The sequence below is a fragment of the Schistocerca americana genome, chromosome 2 (assembly GCF_021461395.2).
Source record: "Schistocerca americana isolate TAMUIC-IGC-003095 chromosome 2, iqSchAmer2.1, whole genome shotgun sequence".
Lineage (NCBI taxonomy): Eukaryota > Metazoa > Arthropoda > Insecta > Orthoptera > Acrididae > Schistocerca > Schistocerca americana.
Genome location: NC_060120.1, coordinates 113,594,352 through 113,619,177, shown reverse-complemented (window position 1 = coordinate 113,619,177; position 24,826 = coordinate 113,594,352). Strand labels below are relative to the sequence as shown.

Sequence of the window (24,826 nt, the reverse complement as noted above, 5' to 3'; positions counted from 1 at the left end):
ACAAAATAATATATAATGCAGAGAATAAAAACAAAGGAGTTTGGGATGTTATAAAAGAATGGAATGGGGAGTGGCAATACGCAGAACAACAAACTGCTAAGGGAGGGGGATAAGGTAATAAATTATCCACAACACTTAGCAAACTATGAAAATGAGCATTTTTCAAGTATTGCAGAGAAGTTACAGCAAAAATTCCCCAAAACAAATTTAACACCTGTAAATAATGTTGCACTAAATACAATGATGTTACTTCCAACCGCAGAGAATGAAGTCAATCAAACTGTTCAAAAACTAAAAAATAAAAAGTCAGTAGGCTTAAATGAAGTACCAATATGTGTACTCAAACAATGCAGAGAGATTATACAAGGCCCCTTAACAAATATAATAAACGAATCCTTCATGTCAGGAGAGCAGTAAAGACAGGCAAGAGTTGTACCTTTGCTTAAGAAAGGTAATGCAGAAGACATAGAAAATTACCGGCCCATTTCCCTGCTGTCACCATTCTCAAAAATAATAAAAGCAATTATGAAAGACAGATTAATGAATTACCTGAAAAAATACAACCTTTTAAACGAATCACAGTTTGGTTTCCAAAGTGGCAAAAATATGGAGTCAGCCATAGTAGAATTCACAAAGGTTGTACTTGATGCTCTTGACAAAGATGAATGTGCCCCAGGCAAAGATGAGTGTGTCACAGGCAAAGATGAGTGTGTCACAGGCAAAGATGAGTGTGTCACAGTCATATTTTTGGATCTTTCTAAGGTCTTTAATACAGCTGACCACAAGATTCTATTAAATAAATTAGAAGCATTAGGAATAAGAGGGGTTGCTAATGACTGGTTTTGATCATACCTACCAGATAGGGTACAAAAAGTAGAGATAACACATACTTCAAATAGGTCTAAACATTTAGTACAACACTTATCAGAACCAAAATACATTGATATATGGGTTCTGAAAGGTAGCATACTAGGATCAATACTATTCCTAATGTACGTCAATGACTTTCCCAGTAGTGTTACTCGTAGTGAAAAAATTCTCTTCACTGATGACAGCAATATTATAGTCACTGAGAAAACAAGAGAACTCCTTGCAGAGAAAGCAAATGATTCTCTCAAGGAGGTTTACGGCTGGTCAATAAGCAATAAAGTGACACTGAACATAAAGAAAACTAATGCCATGAGTTTCAGTTCGAAGAGGGAAAATGACAATGTAAAATTAAATGTAGATGGCACCTCCATAGACTGTGTAACAAATTCAAAATTTCTAGGAATGAATACTGATTCTCAGTTGAAGTGGTGTGAACACACAAAGGTACTTGCCAACAGAATCTCATCAGCATGTTATGCCCTTAAAATCCTGCCATCAGTGTGTAACATGCAGTGTCTTTTAGTTACATACTATTCATATGTACACTCAATTCTTAGCTATGATATTTTTTGGAGGAACAAATGCGCAAAATACCAACACAATTTTCAAATTCCAGAAAAGAGCCATAAGAATCATGACCAAAAATGGTAGTCGAGCTCATTGAAGAAGATCTGTCCAAAACACGGGATTTTAAGTGCTCCGTGTGAATACATTTACCAGTCAGTTGTACACATCAAAAATAACATTGGTAATTACTGCAAAAAAGTTATGTCCATGGCCATGGAACAAGAGCTAGACTCAACTTACATTTGCCAAGAAAAAATATACATAAAACTCAAAACAGCATTTTCTACCAACGAGTAAAACTGTACAATAAACTACCAAAACAGATAAAAGAAATTGCAAAAATACATTTATTTAAAAAGGCAGCTAAAAAGTACCTGTTATGCAATACAGTTTATACATTGAAGTATTACTTAGATACGAGGACTATCCACAAAGTACATTTCGTTTTGGAATTAAAAATAAATAAAGTATTGGAAATTTTTTTTATTACATACAGATGAAAGCCGCACTTAAATACTACTTTTCTACATAGTTGCCATTTAAATTAAGGCACTTATCGTAGCAATGGATGAGCTTGGAAATTCTTTCGTCGTAAAATTCGGCCGCCTGCGCCTTCAACCACGTGGTTAATCAGTAACCCGGTAGAAATACGATTTTTGTGGATTTCCTGGAAAGAGGCACTACAATAAACTCTCAAAGGTATTGCCAAACTCTGCACAACCTCAGAAGAGCAATACAAAACAAGTGCAGGGGAAAGTTGGGCTCAAAGATCTTGCTGATTCACGACAATGCCCGGGTCCACACGGCAAATGCCACTTGTGAAGTTCTCGAATCTTTTAAGTGGGAGTTGTTTCTTCATCTGCCTTACAGTCCCGACCTGGCACCGAGTGACTTCCACTTATTCCCAGCAATGAATAAGTGGTTGGCTATGCAGCGTTTTGATGACGACGCACAGCTTCAAGAAGAGGCAACCACGTGGTTGAAGGCGCAGGCGGCCGAATTTTACGACGAAGGAATTTCCAAACTCGTCCATCACTACGATAAGTGCCTTAATTTAAATGGCAACTATCTAGAAAAGTAGTATTGTAGTGTGGCTTTCATCTGTATGTAATAAAAAAAATTTCCAATAATTTATTTATTTTTAATTCCAAAACGTAATGTACTTTGTGGATAGCCCTCGCAAAACAGAATAGGGGTTTGGTAAAAAAAAGTCATACAAATAAATAATAATGATTATAAAACATCCAACAATTCACATAACACCTTCACACTATGTTTTTTCCTTCTTTTTCCCTTTTCTAGAGAAACTTACCCCCAAGCAATACATTGCACAATACTAACACCTCTACCTCTTTCTGAGCTCAACATCTCACTCATTATAGAGGATTCTGACTCACTTTTTCAGAATATCAAATGTGGTACAGAAAATGGACCAGACCACCAACGTGTGTGTGTGTGTGTGTGTGTGTGTGTGTGTGTGTGTGTGTGTGTCTGTGTCTGTGTAGTGAGTGAAGTGTTATGAAACAATGTGTGTATAGTGTGTGCAGTGACTGACAGTGAGATATGAGTGAACAGTGTGGCATTACATTATTTAATAAGTTATTTGTAAAAAAAAGTGTTGTATACCAGGAGTAAATCTAATGATTGTCTCTAACTAGAAATCTGTAAATGTATGTTTATACAAATTAGTTTATTTTAAATTGATCTAATCTTGTAAATACTTTGTCAAGTCCTATATCTTTGTAAAAAGAGAGCTACAGATGAATAAAGCTGTTACTACTACTACTACTGCTGCTGCTGCTGTTGCTACTACTAACACAATATTGTTTCTATTATTTTGATATCATGAACCTTTTATAATAACACTACTTATTATCGGTACATCATTTGTATTTGTTCAGTGGTTGCAATGTTACTATGGTTTCAGTGGTACATTATTATTCATAGTGGCACATTATTATTGATAAAGAGGTAGGTGTAGACAGGACACAACAGGACACAACAAACTTTCAATAGGAAATTGAAAAAGAATGTAGGAAAGTCATCGAAAAGGAAGAAAGTTTTGTTGTTAGGCAGTTCTCATGCCAGAGGTGTAGGCCAACTTCTGCAGGAGGAATTAGGACCAGAATACCAGGTCACAAATTTTTTCAAACCAAGTGCTAGTCTGGATCAGGTGACAGAGGACTTAGGTTCACTCTGTAAAGGATTTACCAGGGAAGACACCGTGGTTATTGTGGGAGGGCCAGGGAACAGCATCGACAGAGATCCTGGGTACAGTATAGAGTGTGACCTGGTAAAGATTGCGTCGGCATCGAGACACACCAATGTTGAGTTTGTATCTGTCCTGAGACGCCATGACCGGCCTCATTTGAACTCTTCTGTTGGGAGAGTTAATTTGGAGTTGGAACGGCTGCTTGTGTCGGGTGCGGGGGCTCATATTGGTGTGGTTCCTGTTGATTATCTCAGTAGGTGGGACTATACCAGGCACGGCCTACATCTCAACAGGAAAGGGAAGGGGAAACTGGCTGGGGTAATAGCAGGAAATTTAAGGGGGGGAGGCACTGCCATGAATGGTAAAATACCAGTGGTTACAGGTGTTGGAGCAGCACCTTTTTTAGGATAGGTAAGACAGAAAGATGTCAAGTTCTACGAGAGGTCAGGATTGAAACAAATCTTCAGTTTAGGAAAGAAATTCAACAGCACAATTCTAGCACATTGGATCACCAATCACAGCTATCAATTATAAATTTTCACCAATCACCAGAAATTTTATCTCCACCAAGTTGTATCTCAATCCTAGGTAATTGCATTGATGAACTAAAGTCACCCAACCCAATTGACATAATCTGCCTCTCTGAACACCATGTGACCACTGGTATAGGAACTAGGCCTAAGCACAATGAGAAACTCAGACAGGAGAGTACTGCAAATGTTAGAATAAGGAAAGGTTCTCATAAAAGTATAATTAAAAATAATGTAAGTATATTTCATCAAAATATTGGGAGTTTAAAGAATAAAGTAGATGAGCTTCTGGTTTGTTTGGAAGATTTAGAAGCTGAGAATGAAATAGATATACTATGCCTGTCTGAGCATCACATTGTTACTGATATGGATAAGGTAAATGTAAGTGGTTATAAGCTCTCTGCACATGTAATGAGAGAAAATATGGAGAAAGGAGGAGTTGCCATATATGTCAAAAGTTATCATTGTGCAAAAAGTATAGAAACAAAAAAGTTTTGTGTAGAGAAACATATAGAACCATGTGCCTGTGAGCTTAAATTAAATAAAGGCACATTTATAATTGTAACTGTATATAGGTCCCCATCAGGAAATTTTCATCTATTTCTGAAAAATTTGGACTCCTTGTTGTGCTATCTGTCAGACAGGGGGAAGCAAATTATTATTTGTGGGGACTTCAATGTAGATTCTCTGAAAGAGGGTAATAGGAAAAATGACCTTGAAGTATTACTCAGTTCTTTCAATTTGACACCCGTTATTGATTTTCCTACTCGGGTGGTAAAGGATAGCAGCTCACTGATAGATAACTTCTTTATAGACCAAGATCAGTTTAACCAGATAAATGCTCAGCCTGTTGAGAATGGTCTTTCTGATCATGGTGCACAGCTAGTTACAATATATGACATAGCTCCATTCAGCAATACTAAACAGTCCTCCAAAGTAGTACGTTCAGTCAACAATTTAACAATTGCAAATTTCAGGGAAAGCTTACAGCAGTTAGACTGGGATGAGGTGTACCGTGAACCTGATGCCAATTTAAAATATAATTTATTTCATGACATTTTTGTAAATGCATTTGAAAACTGCTTCCCCAAGAAAATAGTTAAATATACTCGTAAGAAACCTTGTAACAAAGCATGGCTTACTAAGGGTATAAAAATATCTTGTAACCGGAAAAGGGAAATGTATCTGACAGCAAGAAAGAGTAGTGACCCAGAAACTATCAAAAATTATAAAAACTACTGTGTTATATTAAGAAAAGTTATTAAAAAATCCAGGAGCATGTGTATCATGTCTGAAATCAGCAACTCTGATAATAAAATTAAAACAATTTGGAATATTATTAAAAGAGAAACAGGTCAACCAAGAGCAGACGAAGACAGTATTACCATCAAATTGAATGAAAACTTTACGAACAAAAAGTCAGAAGTTGAAAATATTTTTAATAATCATTTTCTAAATGTTGTGGATATAGTAGGATCCAGGTGTTCATTAGAAGATGCTAGGCTGTTAACGGAAGAGGCCATACCTATGCAATTTGATACAATTGAAATCTCACCCACTTCTCCCTCTGAAATTAGGAAAATAATAAACTTGCTTAAAAGCAAAAACTCACATGGAATTGATGGCATTTCCAGCAAAATACTAAAAGCTTGTTCTCAACAGATAAGTAAGATTCTCAGCCACCTGTGTAATAGCTCTCTGGAACAGGGCATTTTCCCTGATAGACTGAAATATGCTATTGTTATACCTTTGCATAAAAAGGGGGATAGATCTGATGTCAACAATTACCGTCCAATCTCCCTTCTAACAGCTTTATCCAAAATTTTTGAGAAAGTAATGTATTCAAGAGTAGCTTCACATATCTGTAAAAATGAAGTACTAACAAAATGTCAGTTTGGTTTCCAGAAAGGTTTTTCAACACAAAATGCCATATATGCTTTCACCAGTCAAATTTTGAATGATCTGAATAACCGAACACCACCCATTGGGATTTTTTGTGATCTCTCAAAGGCTTTTGACTGTGTAAATCATGAAATTCTGCTAGACAAGCTCAAGTATTGTGGCATGAGTGAGAAGTGAACAAATGGTTTAATTCGTACCTAACTGGAAGAGTGCAGAAAGTTGAAATAAGTAGTTCTCGTAACATGCAAAGATCAGCACATTCCTCAAACTGGGGAACTATCAAGAATGGGGTTCCACAAGGGTCAGTCTTGGGTCCTTTGTTGTTCTTATTATATATTAATGACTTGCCATTCTATATTCATGAAGAGGCAAAGTTAGTTCTCTTCGCTGATGATACAAGTATAGTAATCACACCTGAGAAACAAGAATTAACTGATGAAATTGTCAATACTGTCTTTCAGAAAATTACTAAGTGGTTCCTTGTAAACGGACTCTCACTGAATTTTGATAAGACACAGTACATACAGTTCCGTACAGTGAATGGTATGACGCCATTAATAAATTAGACCTTAATCAGAAGCATATAGCTAAGGTAGAATATTCCAAATTTTTAGGTATGTCCATTGATGAGAGATTAAATTGGAAGAAACACATTGATGATCTGCTGAAACGTTTGAGTTCAGCTACTTATGCAATAAGGGTCATTGCAAATTTTGGTGATAAACATCTTAGTAAATTAGCTTACTACGCCTATTTTCACTCATTGCTTTCATATGGCATCATATTTTGGGGTAATTCATCACTGAGGAATAAAGTATTTATTGTACAAAAGCGTGTAATCAGAATAATAGCTGGAGTCCACCCAAGATCATCCTGCAGACATTTATTTAAGGATCTAGGGATATTCACAGTAGCTTCTCAGTATATATACTCTCTTATGAAATTTGTTACTAACAACCACACCCAATTCAAAAGTAATAGCAGTGTGCATAACTACAATACTAGGAGAAAGGACGATCTTCACTATTCAAGATTAAATCTAACTTTGGCACAGAAAGGGGTGAATTATACTGGCACTAAAGTCTTTGGTCACTTACCAAATAGTATCAAAAGTCTGACAGATAACCAACAAGTATTTAAGAAGAAATTAAAAGAATTTCTGAATGACAACTCCTTCTACTCCATAGAGGAATTTTTAGATATAAATTAAGAAAAAAAGAAAAAAAAACAAAAATATTAAAAAAAATAAAATAAAATAAATAAAAATAAAATAAAATAAAAAATAAAGAAAAACAAAAAAACATAAAAAATAAAGTTGTTATATTAACTTAAGTATGTTGTTAAATTAACCTAATTATGTCATGTATTGGAAAATTCGACTCGTTCCACATCATTACGAAATATCGTATTCATGATCCATGGAACTAGTATTAATCTAATCTAATCTAATCTAATCTACTCTTTCAGACTATAGAAGCAGTGATCAAAATTAGATACCGCTTTACTGCAACTTTAAACCCTGCTATGTTGTTTATTGATTGTATGTTACTTGGTAGTCTCTTGAATATCTTTTTTCCAAGGTGTAGAACTCCATTCTGGCTGAGTTTTGTCTTTGTATGATGCATATGCATATTTAAACAATGTGACTGTGTAAAGCAGCACACTACTAAAGCTGGATTTGAACATTACAGGTTTGTTTCTCCTACTCATCTGAATTAACTTACACTTTTCTACACTTAGAGCTAGCTTGCATTCAGCATACCAAATATAAATTGTGTCTAAGTCATCTTGTATTCTACTACAGTTGTGCAATGATGACACCTTTCTGTACACTACTGCAAACAATTGCAGATTGCTGCCCACCATATCCACCAGATCATTTATGTATACAAAAAATAAAAGGAGTCCTATCACACTTCCCTGGGACACTTCTGACAGTACCCCTCCTTCTGACGAATACTCGCTGTCAAAGGCAACATACTGGGTTCTATTACTTAAGAAGTCTTTGAGCCACACACATATTTGCGAACCTATTTCATATGCTCTTACCTTCATTAACAGTCTGCAATGGGGCACCATATCAAATGCTTTTCATAAATCTAGTAACACATATCCTGTCTGTTGCCCTACTGCTGGAGTGGCTATTAGGGTATCTGGGTCTGTTCACTTATGATTCTGACATTCTAAAGCTTCATCTGCATCACTGGTGCACTGGAGGAGCTGTTTTTGAGCTTTACACCATTGCATTGCTTATTGTAACAATGTTTTTTTTTTTTTTTTTTTTTTTTTTTTCTGTACTTTCACTGCGCAAATGTTTCTCCATAGACCTCACACAAAAATAAAAAAACCTAAAATAAGAAATGCCTCAACAATAGTAACTTTGTCTTCACTAAGAATGAAGTACAGGACCTTACTGAAATGTATCCCATAGCCTCAAAACTAGAGGACAGCCAAAAATTCATAAGATCAACAATCCAGTCAGGCCTATAGCAAACTTAATTAATAGCCCAATCTACAAATTAATGAGACAACTACATGATTTACTAGTTTAAAAATAAACATTCAAAAACTCTTATTCCATAAAGAACAGCTGTGAACATATTAATAGTATGAATATCCTGGCTGTACCAACTCAAGCAAAATTTTATCCCTAGACATTGTAAACTTTTACAGCAGTTTACCTGTAGATGAAACATTTCAGATAATAAGGAAAAAACCTAATGAAAAACAAGGCAATGAGCAGACCAGAAATATAGAGTTCATATATGTACTCCATTTATTAGTCTCACACTGCTGATTTTCTTTCAACAACAAAACTTACAGACAAGATCTAGGACTTGCAGTTGGAAACTCTGTTAAAGTGCGCGTCATTTATGACGGCGGCCGAGTTTAGGTTCGTTCTGCGCATCTGACGTCACAAAACACAGTCAGCCAATGAACAGAGAACGACGTTGCCAGAGCTTGACTGCAGTGCAGAGCACGGACGAGAGTCTTCAGTTTTACAAACATTCAGTCATAAATAAAATAATTGAACAAAAGCGAGGTCTTGATAGCAGACTTTCTTTTATAGAAAGTTTGGAAAAAGCATTCTTTATACCAATTGCTTCATATTCTATTAATTAATTAAACCAAACAAGCAATAAGCCTCCTAATTCAGGCGATAGCAAGGAAAGGTGTTTGTATCATTCTCACTAACCGTTTTTTCACAATCAAGAACAGCGGTAATTGTTTATTTCCTATTGTACTTCGACAAAATGTGAGTAATTCATAATCATACGAACAGTGTTTGCCGGTATTTTGCGTGATATTTTAAAGTCCTCCTGGGGTTATGTTGTTTGATGAGCTGTGTTAGTGTAACGGTTAAGATATTTGGCTGACAAGCAAAAGGTTCTGTTTTCAAACCTTGATCGGCGCTTAATATTTTCTTTATTTAAAAACAATATCGAAGTGTCTTTCTTCATGAATTTTATGCGTTTGAATGTAATTTTTTGAAATTTCTAGTGGCAACTAAAATCGACCATACGGAAAGTTTACGCTATGGACTTTTACCTCTGCAAAATTTCGTGCAATCGTTTACTACATCTAATGCTGCACAATAACTGCGTTGAACATCGAAACAAAATTAAGTCATTTATGGGGGGGAAGGTATCAGTCAAGAATATGTGTAAAAACCAAATTTTTGGGGCAAATAGTTTGTGTGAAATCGAATGATAAAGTGTGTCAAAGCAGTCGAAACACCATGTGTCTGCACAGGCGAGCAGTGCAATGATGACAAAATCGCGCACATCGCGAAATGCGGGGAGCACGCCTCTGTAGCAGCGAAAGGGTTAATGCGGCCGTGGTGGCTTTACTTCACAAACTGCTTGCTCCCCCCTAAACGTAAGTTTGCTAACTATACTATGGCGGTGCTTCTCTTGGCGCGTACAACTGGCAACGCAGCAATCTCCCGCGTTTGGGCGGGCATGCGCGAACCGCCAAGATAAAAGAATTGAACTATAGTTGCCTGTTAAATGAAATATTGAACAACCACATAGAGAATAAAATACTGAAATTAAAAGATAGTACCACAAGCAATGTTAAATTTTATAAAAGGTATGTGGATAACATCTTCAGTCCATTTGATGGAGCAGATGATGAAGTAACAACTCTTTTTAATAAATTCAATAGTCTGCATAAAAATATCAAATTTTGCCTCAAATATGAAGAGAACACCACCATACCTTTTATGGCATGAAAATATCAAAACAAAACCAGCAGGTATCTTTCAATGTTCACAGAAAGTCTACTAGTACAGACATTACTACACCAAACTCCTCTATACATCCAACCTCAAACAAAATTGCTGCCTACAGGTCAGTGCTATACAGAGCCCATAAATTTACACTTCAATGAGAAATAGAAACCATATACTGTATTGCAATATATAATGGATATGATCCTTCACTCATTAACACAATATCACAACAAATAAAAAACAAACTGAACTTCCAACAACAAACTATACTCACAACTGACAGCACCACAGCTAAGAAATATGTAAAAATTACATATCTTGATATACTCTGATAAATGAGGTTATTAATAAATACAGATATAAAAATCAGCTTCAGCAACATCAGTTCCCCAAGTAGGAGGCTTATTCATGATACAAAACTGCCAGATACAGATCTTGATGCACCTGTAATTTACAAAACTACCTGCAGCACGCATAAACAATTTTATATAGGCCAGACAGGCAGAAATTTCAGAACTCAGTTTGGGGAACATATAAACTGCTACAGAGTAGAGAAATGTAACAAATCATCAGCAGCAAGAAACATTAATGACACAATTCACCCTTTGAAAATTGAAGACAACTTGGAAATTTTACATAAAGTGGGAAAAAGTAAAAGAATGAACATCATGGACGAAATGGAAATCTTCAGTTGTAAAACAGAAAATGGGGAAATTCTTCAATAATTTTAACTTAGTACTAAGAAATTGGTTTCAGATGTGCCAATGTGAAACAAATGCCTGCCAGACTGTGAGTATTGTGAATATCAGTGAAAGAAATGATAATCGATGCACATCCATCTACTGCAAAGTCGCCATATTGTTTTTAGGATACACTCTTTACGTCTGTGTGAGAACATCTGTGCAGTGAAAGTACATAAAAAAATAGTATATAATAAACAGTACAGTAGTCTAATGTTCAACAATAGCACTGCCAGTGTGTCAAAAATGCAGATGAAACTATGGGATGTCAAAATCTTTAAGTCAACAACTGACAAATAAAAAGTATATCACATGATTAGCATGCCACAACAACTAATGCAAAACTATTTACATCCAGCACAGACTGTGATATCAACCGTAACAATGAGGCACAGCTCAATAACAGCAGAAGGCGCAATGGACATCAATGTCAGACCATCCACTGCTCTTCCCCTCCCCCCAAATACCCCAATAATGACTCCATCAGCAGAACAAAATAGTTCTAGGTTAATTTAGACTAAGACACTTTATTTTTAAGTAATATCAGGATGCACAAATGCTTGATGATGAGTAAAATATGCTCAACATCTGTTGGAATGTTTTGAATAAAACATAAAATAAATAAATGTGACTGGTGGCAGAAAAATACAAATAATAGACCTACTTCTCCTTTGAAAAAGGGTTATTTTTCCTTTTGAGCAAGGGCTTTGCCACTGTCTCTTGAACTACTATGACTATACAGCTGCCACTGTGGTCCTGAACTACTATGATTATACAGCTGATTTTTTTCCACTAGTTTTCTAGTCCTTACGCTTATGAACCTCACCATTATGAACCCATTCCAAAATTCCAGCAATATCTCCATTTCAGAATCTGTCACTTGAATCCATTGCTCTCTTCACACTGGTGAGTCTCCACACAGCTACCTTTTACTTGCATCACCAATCAAATTCCCGAGATGATGGCAAGGGTAAAAATTAAGCATGTGTCTTTTTTTAAAAACGAAAAAATCAATTTTGCTGTTAAAAAGAAACCATGTGAAAACTGTAAGGATGAAATTAGCAAACTGAATAAATGCATAACCAGTTTATTATCAGTACTTTAAAAATGGATATGTGAAATTACAGCTCACAAAATGTGAACTGTACATGCTGAAATTTCCACATGATAGTGCGACCGTTAGGGAAAAGTCGACAAATGTTATGTGTAATAACAGCAAGGAAAAAGTGCTGAAATTAAAAAAAAAACTGTTAAAATAACACACAGTTTGTACACGAAAGCTCATTTCAGGTATGTTCTACTGATGGTTTTTGAAGTGCAGACCTATGCAGTTCTCATGAAAGAGTTGAAGAGGAAAAGAGCAATGTGAATAAAGCAGGAGAAAAAGAATTTATTGGTGCTGACAAATGAGAAACCAAGCATAAATGTGGGCAGTGCAAACCTGCTATCCAGAAGTTGTGCTGAAGTGTTTAGTGAAATGACACAAAATCACTTCCAGACCAAACTCCAATAGCAAACTATTTGTGCTTTCAGACAGCCATGGTTGTTGTCTTGCAAATAAACTAAGAGAAAAAGCTAATATACAGTGGTGATCAAACTTAAAGCAACAAATGGAAATCTGGCAAGGTTGCATTTATTTTGCCACAAAACAATATAAACAGGTGATAGTAAAGTAAAAACGTTGCAAAGAATACAGAACGTAATCAGCTGCATAACGGTAGACAAAAAAAATTTTTTTTAACTTAATGGATTTGCACACACATTCTGACAACTGATTAATGTGCTCAGTATGGGGTGTGGCCTCCTCTGGCTCCAATACAGGTTGACAATGATGGGACATGCTGTGAATTATGTCCTCAATCTCAGTTGGGGCAATAATGCCCATTCTTCCTGCAGAGCTGCTCACCAAGTCTTGGAGAGTGGTTGGTGGATGCTAACATGATGCAACCCATCTCCCTCATGCATCCCAGACATGCTCTATGTGATTCAAATTGGGAGACCGAGCAGGTGGTGCCATGAGCGCAATATCTTCTGTTTCCAAAAAACCATTAGTCATCTGTGCTCTATGACGTTGAGCATTATCACCCATCAGTACAAAGTATGGGCCCACAGCACCTCACAACAACCATGCATGAGATCTCAAGATCTCCTTACAGTGCCTAACAGCAGTTAAATCTTGCTGATTCACCCATACAATGTCATGAAGAGGTGTTTGACTGGTCAACATTCATCCCTGCCCACACCATTAGGGATCCTCCTTCATACTGGTCTCTTTCCACAATGTTTGAGTCACAAAATCAGTTACATGTGGCCTCCAGATGCGAATCCATCGAGAATAACTCTCCAGACCAAATTGGGACTCACCTCTGAAAAGAATATTGGTCCATCATTCGACTGACCAAGTAGCATATGATGGCTCCAATCTGGACATTTCCGTCTGTGAAGACACACCATAGGCAAGCAGATAGCAGGTCTCCAACAATTAAGGCCACTCTGCTAAAGTCTTCTGTATGCCATTTGTCTTGATATAACATGTTCAGGGGATGCTGCAAGGTCAGATGCCAGTTGCAGCACATTACTAAGGCGGTACCGTTGTGCCCTTACAGTCAAATAACAGTCCACTCTTTCTGATGTCACATGTGGTTGGCCTGTCCTGGTCTTCAGGATACAGTCTTGGTCTCTATAAACTGTTGCCTCATCCAAGAAGCAGCAGAACAATTCACATTAAGCCATCGGGCCAAATCAGTTTGTGACTCTCCTGCTTCCATTCTTCCTATGGCCAGCAGAGTGTCTGTAGGTGTCTTCTCTGTGCCATACTGCACTTTCTGTGACTATGTACACAGTGATTGCGGATGTGGGCTACCTTTCCAACACTACCCCACTTGATAGGTGCCGTGACATCTTTGCTGGTATGGTTGTCGTTGATTGGAATGCCATCTTCCATGCAGAACACAATCATGATGACATCTGTTGATAGTTTGTATGCGTATATCATGAATTAGACACAGGACAGGTAAATATCAGTTTGTTGCTTTAATTTTGGACCCCAGTGTATATTCACATGGTATAGGGAAACCAGGACACCCACTTGGTGATTATGATTGCATCTACAGAGATAAAAAGCGTACACAACAAAGACTTTGTAATACTTTTGGGAGGTTCTAATGACATACACAAAAACAAAATGGATAGTGCTATGTGCGATCTTAAAAACTGACTAAAAAATCTGACACATACAAATGTCATAATTGTGAATATTCCACATCAACATGATCTTATAAGCAGTCGCCTGTTAATACAGAGAAACAAAGTGCCGATAATCTGTTTGCTAAAATCTGTGGACATTTTAAAAAAGTGGAATGCATTGATGTGAGCAATAGAGGATGGTAGATTTCACACTCAACGTGGACTACACCTTAACAGCTTTGGTGAAGAAAATCTGGTGAACATGATAACCAAGGGGGAATAATAAAACTTCAAAACCAAACCCATAATCGGACCACCCTCACTAGACTTAACAGGAACAACAAAAACACTTCTAAACAATGTGGAAGCGATAGAACCATCAGCAGCAAGAGCAAAACAAGCAAAAAAATGCAAGGTGTCAGCAGAGAATGAAAAAAAAACCTCCTCATCAACCAAATGATTTTTTAGACAATGACAAGAAAAATGAGAAGTCTCCAAGTTAAAAAGTGCTCAGTGTTTCAAAATATCCATTCCATAAGAAATAAAGTGCAACAGCTAGAAGTGAAAATGCAGACTGTTGATAGGTCACATGTTTCTATAACAGAAAATTGGTGTAGGCACTCTTAAATTAGTCATGTAGCTCTTTGCTCATAAAATTTAGCATGCCATTGTAACAGAACCACTGTGAGAGGTTGTAGATCATGTATATTTGTTAAGAAAATGAGTATGTATAAATCAAGCAATGGAAAACCCAGGATGGAATGTAACAGTGTGGTTTCAGTTGTCCAAGACTGCAGTTGTGTGTGTGTGTGTGTGTGTGTGTGTGTGTGTGTGTGTGTGTGTGTGTGTGTGTGCGCGCGCATGCACGTATGTGCGTCTATTGTTGATAAAAGCCATTGGCTGCAAGCTTTAAGTGTGAAACTCTTTTTATTGTACCTATATGCAACTCAGCATCTCCACTATATGGCGAATATCGAGTATGTATAAAGTTAGAAATCACATTATTTTGTTAAGTGAAGAAAAATATGTAGAAAAATCAGCTATAGAAATAAGAAAGCCATATATGTTCCAAAAAGTAACTATACTATGTATTTATCATTCTTCCAGTGGTGACATAGATACATTCATAGTAAAACTAATCCAAGTATTGGACATGGTTACAAATCCTAAGGGCAAAATTCTCATTTGTGAAAATTTAAACATCAACACATTGAACCCAGATGGGTTCTGTAACAACACATTTTTGAGCATTATGTACAGTTATAGAATATCACCATTGATTAACATAGACGCAAGTGTAACTATGCATTGAGCATCAATCATTGACCATATATTAACTGACTTAGAGAAAGAAAATTGTGGTGTTGTTGTAGGTAACCTGGGCCTCATAGATCATTCAAGTTTGCTCTTAAATTTAAACATAGCTGTAGAAAATAAAACTAAAATACTCACACATAGAACCATCTTCTCTAAAGAAAAGAGGGTAGAATTTAATGTGGAAATGAACAATGAAACATGGAAAGTGAACTTGGAGACCAGTATCAACAGGAAGTTTTCAAAGTTTCCATCAAAAATTAAATTCAGATTTGAAGAAGTGTTCCCAAAAGTACTACAAGTCACTAAAACACATAAGAAAAGTAACTGGGTGACCAATAGTATAAGGCAATCCTCTGTAACATTCAAATGTCTTGGCAGCATACAAAACAACCAAAATGACCCTGCACTTCAAAAATATTACCGAACATACAAAAACATATAGAGAAAAGTTTTAGTAACAGTAAAAAGGTCTCAAAATTATAAAAAAGGCAGAAAACAAAACAAAAATAGCCTGGAGTGTCACCAAACAGGAGACAAATAACTAAAAGACAAAACAGGTAAACATACCATTACAGTGCAATGGTACCACAATACATTATCCCAAAAGAACTGAAAACTTTGCAAATCAATATTTCAGCAACATAGCTACCAAGCTAGAACACGAATTTGACAATATACGGCTGCACAAACACTGAATTACACTGAAGAGCCAAAGAAACTGGTACACCTTCCTAATATCGCGTAGGGCCTCCGTGAGTACGTAGAAGTGCCACAACACGACATGGCATGGACTCTACTAATGTCTGAAGTACTGCTGGAGGAAACTGAAAACATGAATGCTGCAGGACTGTCCATAAATCTGTAAGAGTACGAGGGCTGGAGATCTCTCCTGAACAGCATATTGCAAGGCGTCCCAGATGTGCTCAATAATGTTCATGTCTGGGGAATTTGGTGGCCGGAGCCCTCTGTAGCAATTCTTAACGTCTAGGGTGTTGCATTTTTCTGCTGGAATTGCCCAAGTCCATCAGAATGCACAATGGACATTAATGGATGCAGGTGATCAGACAGGATGCTTACTTATGTGTCACCTGTCAGAGTCATATCTCGACATATCAGGGGTCACGTATCACTCTAGCTGCACACAGCCCACACCATTCCAGAGCCTCCACCAGCTTCATCAGTCCCCTGCTGAATGCAGGGTCCATGGATTCTTGCGGTTGTCTCCATACCTATACATGTCCATCCACTTGATACAATTTGAAATGAGACTTGTCCGACCAGGCAACATGTTTCCAGTCATCAACTGTACAATGTTGGTGTTGACAGGTCCAGGTGAGGCATAAAGCTTTGTGTCGTGCAGTCATCAAGGATATACGAGTGAGCCTTCAACTCTGAAAGCCGATATTGATGATGTTTCGTCGAATCACTTGCACACTGACACTTATTGATGGCCCAGCAATGAAATATGCAGCAATTTGTGGAAGCGTTGCACTTCTGTCACTCTGAACGATTCTCTTCAGTCACTTTGGTCCCATTCTTGCAGGATCTTTTTCCAGATGCAGCAATGTGAAGGCCACTTGTTGACAAACTGCCTGTTGGCTTCTGCCTTGGGTTCTTCAGCCGACGTTCATCTGATGATTTTTCTGACACTTAACCAGCACTTGTGGCTGGCATTGCCAAGGATTCACCCTTCATTGCTGGTGGTGGACTGGAGCTGAGCTCACGGCCGCAGACTATATGAACCTGGCACGCCAATGTCTGAGGGCTTCTCTGCGGTCATTTCCAGTGTGGTTCTCCTCTAGCTACTTGTGACAGCTGTTCGCTGCAGCATGGGAAGCCAGGATTCGTTTACCTTGAGACTTTCCTCTTTTTTGTTGAAGCCTTTCCTATTTTTGTGTATTTCTACAACTCCTCTGAACAAGTGAATGTGATAGTTCTTCTCTACAGCCAGAACTTCTGTGCTGGTGAATTTTACTGCATGGTCGGTCTCACACAGAGTGAGCTCTGCCACAGCTGATTTCTCCACCTGAAATTTTGTTTATGTTCTGTAATCCTTGTGTTGATCGATCGTCCAGTCATTCCAACATAAATGTTTCTGCAAGTGTATGGCATGCGGTATATTCCTGGCATTGCAAGTGGGCCCTTGTCTCCTTTGCTGATCTGAGACACTCTTTGATTTTCTTTGTCGGTTTTTAAATAGTCATGTTTGCACAATATATGGCCAATTTTATCTGTCACTCTGTGAATGTATGGCAGAAAGGCCATACCTGACACTTCTTTTCCTGATTTCTCACTTCACCGAGTGTTTGGCTCTGTTATGCATCTAATATCACTTGTGGAGTACCTGTTGCTCTTCAGAACACTCTCAAAGTGTTGTATTTCACATCTGAGGTGATGTGGCTCACTTATTCATCCTGCCCGCATTACGAGCATCTTAATCATGCCTCTTTTCTGGTTCAGGTGGTGATTTGATAGTTTGTGCAGGTATCGGTCTGTGTGTGTCTGTTTTAGAAATACATGTTGTGTCCCCGGTTTTCACCATCCCTTGTGACCAGCACATCTAGAAATTGTAGTTTTTTGTCCTTCTCTACTTCCATAGAAAATTTTATGTTGTCATGGAGACTATTCAAGTGTCTTAGAAAGTCACTAAGCTGTTCTTCACCATGGCTCCACACAATAAAGGTATCATCAACATATCTGTACCACACTTTAGGTTTATAATGTGCCAAGTCCAGTGCCTGTGCTTCGAAGTGTTCCATGAACAAGTTGGCCATCACTGGACTAAGAGGACTACCCATGGTGATGCCTTCCAGCTGTTCATAGAAGCTGCCATTCCTTGTGAAATAGCTCGTGGTAAGACATGCATAGAAGAGCTTTGTGATGTCTTGTGGGAAGATGGAACCGATGTGCTCCTGAGAGTCCGTGAGTGGCACTTCTGCACTTTTGTAAACAAAGGAACAACATCTTCACTTGGCGAATTGAGAAATCAGAAAAAGAAATGTTGGGTATGGCCTTTCTGCCATACATTCCCAGAGTGACAGACAGAATCAGACATATGTTGCACAAAAAAACAGCATAAAGACTATTTACAAACCGACAAAGAAAATCAAAGACTATCTCAGATCACCAAAGGAGACAAGGGACCCACTTGCAATGCCAAGAACATACCGCATACCATGCACATGTGGAAAAGTTTATGTTGGAATGACTGGACAATCAATCAACACCTAGGTTACGGAACATAAATGACATTGTAGGTTGGGGCAGGTGGTGAAATCGGCTGTGGCAGAGCACGTACTGTGTGGGACTGACTGCACCGGAAATGACTACAGAGGAGCCCTCGGATGTTGGCGTGCCAGGTATACATAGTCTGCGACTGCAAGCTCAGGCCCTGGCCACCACCAGCAATGGAGGGTGAATGTTTGACACTGCCAGCCACTCATGTTGGCAAAATGTCAGAAAAATCATCAGAAGAATGTTGGCCGAAGATCCTGAGACAGAAACGAACAGGCAGTTTGTCATTTGATGTTTTACCAGATTCTTGATATTCACCGTATCTACATCTACGTCCATACTCCGCAAGCCACCTGACGGTGTGGGGCGGGGGGTACCTTGAGTACCTCTATCGGTTCTCCCTTCCGTTCCAGTCTCGTATTGTTCGTGGAAAGAAGGATTGTCGCTATGCCTCTGTGTGGGCTCTAATCTCTCTGATTTTATCCTCATGCTCTCTTCGAGAGATATCCGTAGGAGGGAGCAATATACTGCTTGACTCTTCAGTGAAGGTATGTTCTCGAAACTTCAACAAAAGCTTGTACCGAGCTATTGAGCGTCTCTCTTGCAGAGTCTTCCACTGGAGTTTATCTATCATCTCCATAACATTTTCACGATTACTAAATGATCCTGTAATGAAGCACGCTGTTTTCCGTTGGATCTCCTCTGTTTCTTCTATCACCCCTATCTGGTACGGATCCCACACTGGTGAGAAGTATTCAAGCAGTGGGCGAACAAGTGTAATGTAACCTACTTCCTTTGTTTTCGGACTGCATTTTCTTAGGATTCTTCCAATGAATCTCAGTCTGGCATCTGCTTTACCAACGATTAATTTTATATGGTCATTCCATTTTACTCATGAAATGGTCATACATGAAAATCCTCCCTTCACCACTACTTCAGAGATGCTGTGTCCCGTCGCTCATGCACCAACTATAACACCATGTTCAAACACACTTAAATCTTGATAACCTGCCATTGCAGCAACAGTAAGTGATCTAACAACTGTGCCAGACACTTGTTGTCTTATATAGGCATTGCCGACTGCAGTACCATATTCTGCCTGTTTACGTATCTCTGTATTTGAATATGCATGCCTATACTAGTTTCTTTGGTGCTTCAGTGTATATATTCTCAAAGGAGCACTCCTAATGGTTCTGGTGAGCCAATGTGAAATACAAAGACAAAATCCCAAAAATAAGCTCAGGTGGTCATATCTTCCAAAAATAATATGTTCAATATGATACAGAATAACTGTTATGTAGAACAAGTCTTTAGTGAGAATGTCTTCTTATTACATACCAGTTGCAGCTGCAGCTTCAGTACCTTCCTCATTTACTTCAATGAAAGCTTTGTGGAAGACTTTGCTGACAACAAGACCAGGTTTGGAATCATTAATCCCCGTAAAATCTGCATTGCAGTCATCAAACATAGCCTTCATGCCAAGCTGAAAGTTCAAGTGCATCTCTTTTAAAACTAGCATCAAAATTCTTCAGTAACAGACAATCTTTGAAACAATGAACGTTACCATCACTGACATTCTCATGTATCTTTTTATTATGAAACAATGAATTATTGAAATAAATCAACTTGTATAAAAATTTTCCTGTTCACTATGACTTGCATTATGTACTGTGTGCAGCAACATACAGAGAGCAGCTGCCACTGATTACCATTCACATATTACCATCCACACACAATAGTTTAAAAGTAAAAAGACAAGACTGATCACAATACTAATCTTCAGATTAATCTTTCTTAGAGCTACAGAATATTGACACATTCGCACGCGCGTGCACGCCCCCCCCCCCCCCCCCCCCCCCCCCCACACACACACACATGCTCGCTCGCACTCGCAAATGCTGCTCACACAGACACATGACCATAGCCTCTCACAGCTGAAGCCACTGGCTTGTCTATTTCGACAAAAGCCTTGTTGGCAGGGAGGGGAGGGACAGCAGGGTAGGGGTAGGGGAAGATGCTGTGCTGGCTGCAGTAGCATGCAGAAACATAGAAACATGATGGGTAGATCACAGAGCTGCTACGTGCAGGGCCAGGAGGCTTTGCTGGGTGATGGAAGGAAAAAGGGGGGGGGGGTGGAGGGGAGGGAGAGTGGAAGTAAGAAGGGGCAAGAGACATATTATCATCTTTTTATTTATATTTCTCTTTCATCTCATTGCGTTTTCACACAATTTTAGTTCATTTTCACCTTTCACTCCCTTAAGTTTCACCTTTTCTTCCCCTATAGTTCATCCCTTTCACCTTTTTTGTGATTTTTTTCTCTGTATTTTTACACATACTCTTCACTGTGGATCCTTTCTCCTACTCTATGTGCCAATACAGAAAAGTCTCTGTATCTCTATCTAGAATACAGTTGTACATACTGTTCCATCTCTACAGTGTCTCTATCAAATCTCCCCCACACCCCGTCGTAGCCAACAAGCCCTGCTACCATGCCTCGTAGGTATATTAAATTTACCACACCCTCAGGAACTCCCTCCCATCATCAAACAGAATCCAGATCCTAAACAAATCCAGAACTCTATCATGAACCTTTCCTCAAAAGCCTCAGTCCCATGGTAGCCTTGATCAGTTTTTTCTAAAGGCCTTATGTTTTGCCTCATTCACAAATTCAATCATACTGGTCTTGTTAAAGACCTTCTCTCCTTCTTCTGGTCCCTGGATTAGAAACACTTGTTTGCCACCAACCCTAACAATTAAATTCAATACAAAACCAATATTGAATCCTGCCTGATGCAGTTCACTCTTTCATCTGACCTGATCCACCTCACTATCCCCAGATCATCCTCGTTAAATTTCTAGAATTACCTAACTTTAAACCTTGCCTCAATATTTTCAAAATTCCTCAACATGGGCATCCACCTTACATCTGCAGAAAGAACAGCAATCCACCACCTAAAAACTGATCCCAACCTTATAATCTGACCTGCCAACAAAGGTTTCACTACAGTAGTTATAAACACAGGGATTACCCAACAAAGGGACTCTGCCAGCTGTCAGATATGTCCACCTACAAACTATGCTACAGTCATCCCATTCCAGATATCCAGCAGAATCTCCAGTCCCTCCCCAAATCCTTAGGTCCATCTCAGAGCTTCTCTCATGAGACTCTCTTTCTCCTCACCCTCAGCACTGCCCCATGGGGTACATATTTTCTAAAGTCCCTAAACCCAACCGTTGAGGCTAGTTAACATGCCCCCAAAAGGCAATCTAGGTCACTGTGGACCAACGCCATCAGCCTATTAGCTACAACCTACCCTCCTATATAAAAGATACCAATCATTTCCTCCACCCACTCCTCATAGTTCCTGTTCCTTTACTATCCAGTGACTATCACCTCACACCATAAGGCCTTGGGTTGGCACTCTATGTCTTGTGCGAATGAAGTTACTATGATGCCGCTCCCCTTGTCTGTGACGAACCAAAATGTGGCCATTATTTTCAAACAAACAGAACCTGAATTCACCTGAAAACACTATCTGATGCCATTCCTGTCTCCAGTGACACCATTTGATACACCATTGCCATCTAGCATGTTTTGTGCATTCTTCAAAGGTACGGAGAGAAGTGGACGATGCGCACATAACACGGGCCCTAATAAACGGCCACAAACTGTCATGCCTGACAGTGTATGATGTGTTTCACTGTTGCTCCAGAGCTGAGGAGGATTCAGCTCTGACCTGAAATGCTATTCAGATGAGGTGTTGGTCTTCTGGGGGGGGGGGGGGGGGGGGTGAGGGGGGTGAGTGCTCTGTGGTGCAACCTGCACACACCCATTGCACAGCCAAAGCACTTTGTGCAACATGAGCGGCAATTTCCCGGATGCATCACATTCTCTCAAGCCAATAATGTGCCTTCTTTCAAGCTCACTGATTTAATGGTACCATTCACACATACATCTCTGAGGCATCCTGCACATCTGCTCAATCACACTGATTGATTACCATCAGTTTATAGTGACAATGAGAGCCATAGGCACATTTTACTGGTAGAAGGTGTTGGAGCATGATATTGATGTTGACATAGAATCTATGGGCCAACATTGTAAATGCTAAAATGGTAATCATAATCATTTCTGCAGAACATACTAATGTACATGTCCTGCGTATATGAATGTCCTATCTCTAGTCATTGAAACGGTTTTTTTTTCTCCTTCTCTCCTGAACATGAGTGTATTAACAGAGGCTCTCCTCATTTTTCTCCTCAGTTCACAGTATCAGTTGAAGATAAAATGGAAAGAGAGAAAAATTGAAGTTATCTTTCATATTCAGTGCCACAGACCATCACATGATTCCACATGCCTTGTCATATACTCTGCAACATGAGCTACAACTTGTGTATTGTTTTCACACTTTCCTCCTGGCTTAGGCAGTAAAATTTAAAATCTTTCTTCACATTTTGTGATTTCAGAAAATGAAGGGGCATTTTGTAAAGGGGAAAAAAAGATAGTAACAATGGATATCATCAAGTGAAAAGAGTAGTGTGCTTTTTCTAACAGAAAACCCTGGCAGAAAAATATCTCGCATGGTCTGAATGATAAATTGAGACATACCAGTGACTAGCACAAACATGGAGCAGGAAGTAAACGTATTGTAGGTACTGACATTCAAACAAAAATATTGCAAGAAAATGACTTAACCATTTGCATAATGGGCTCGAATGATGTTGCAAAACACGAAGCAGATATTTGTGTAAAAGCTCTGCAGAATTTTCTAGAAAAGAATAAATCAAGAAATACAGTAGTTGCTACAGTCCACATAGGCATAACCTGATTTATAGTGCCAGTGTAAATAAATAAAGTTCAAGTGCACACAGCAAAACAAGAAACCTGTGCTCTGAATATGCAACCTGTGCAGTAGTAGTTATAAGCAAAAACTGTGAAGGGAAATCATTTGTGTGTCGTAGTGTCACTGAAAAAATTAAAGAATCAAACAGAATAAACTGCCTATGGAAGTAGTGGTTTGAATAATAACAGGAGTGTATGTCATTTTTTAGGATAAAAGTCAGTGACTTGACAGGTAACAAACTCTTGCATATGAGCTAGATGCTAAAATCAACACTCAAAAGGAGTGTTTACAGATACACGAACATTCACTACATTAGGAACAAAATATTGGAATTATAAAATTTTGCAATACTGAAAATGTTGTTGTTGTATGTATGTCAGAACATTTGCTGACAGAAAATCAGGTAGAATGTTATTCCTCAAATTTAATCTGTTGGAGACAATATGTGCAAGAAGTGAAAGAAAGAATGGAGATGCTCTAATATTCATTAACACTTTTTAAGATGAATGTTATCTCTTACTGGATGGACAAATTACAAGTGTAAGAATAAATGAAGAGAATACCATAATTGTTAGCTTATATAGATATTAAAACCTAAAACAAAAGCTACTATCTGTGGTGATTTCAACATTGAAATGGCTGACTCTGATGAATATGTCACAAGAATGATTTTTTAATATCTTAAGAGTACTAAATTTACACTGTACAAATTACAGACCCACAAAAATAATGCTTGCTTGAATAATATTATTTCTAGAGATATTCAGGATGTCAGACATACTAGTGGAGGTTTAGCAGATCACAAACCAGTATTTTTAACTTCCTGCTGTGAACAGTTGTCTGAGTCAGACACATAATCCAGCAGCAAGGCTAATTTATATAGATAAGAGAGCAGAAAAGTGAATGTATTAATTTATTTGTTGACAGATTAACTGATGTTAGCTAGGACTTTGTATTACAATAAACAATCTAGGAAGAGTGTTGAGGAAGCAGTGTTTGATAATTTCCTGAAAAAACTCACTGAACTATTGTATGCTTATTCACCATTAATCAAAAGAAACTCTAAGCATAAACAGAAAATGACAGTTAATATGGTTTAGAGATGAGCTGACTCTCTTTAGGAAATACATACTCAGACTGTACAGTATATAAAAAATTGTTCTAAAAAGGGGCCTGAGCTGGGAAGAAAC

At 38.2% G+C, this 24,826-nt stretch overlaps 1 protein-coding gene across 7 annotated transcripts in view; it reads right to left on the bottom strand.

Moving 5' to 3' along the window:
- The window catches only part of LOC124596608 (leukocyte elastase inhibitor-like), a 170,053-nt gene that overhangs the window by 47,914 nt on the left and 97,313 nt on the right, over positions 1 to 24,826 (bottom strand). For all 7 annotated transcript variants that reach the window (XM_047135827.1, XM_047135828.1, XM_047135832.1 and 4 more), the window contains exon 7: positions 20,131 to 20,275. In XM_047135827.1, the coding sequence (XP_046991783.1) occupies positions 20,131 to 20,275 (145 nt within the window). The remainder of the gene's footprint in view (positions 1 to 20,130; positions 20,276 to 24,826) is intronic.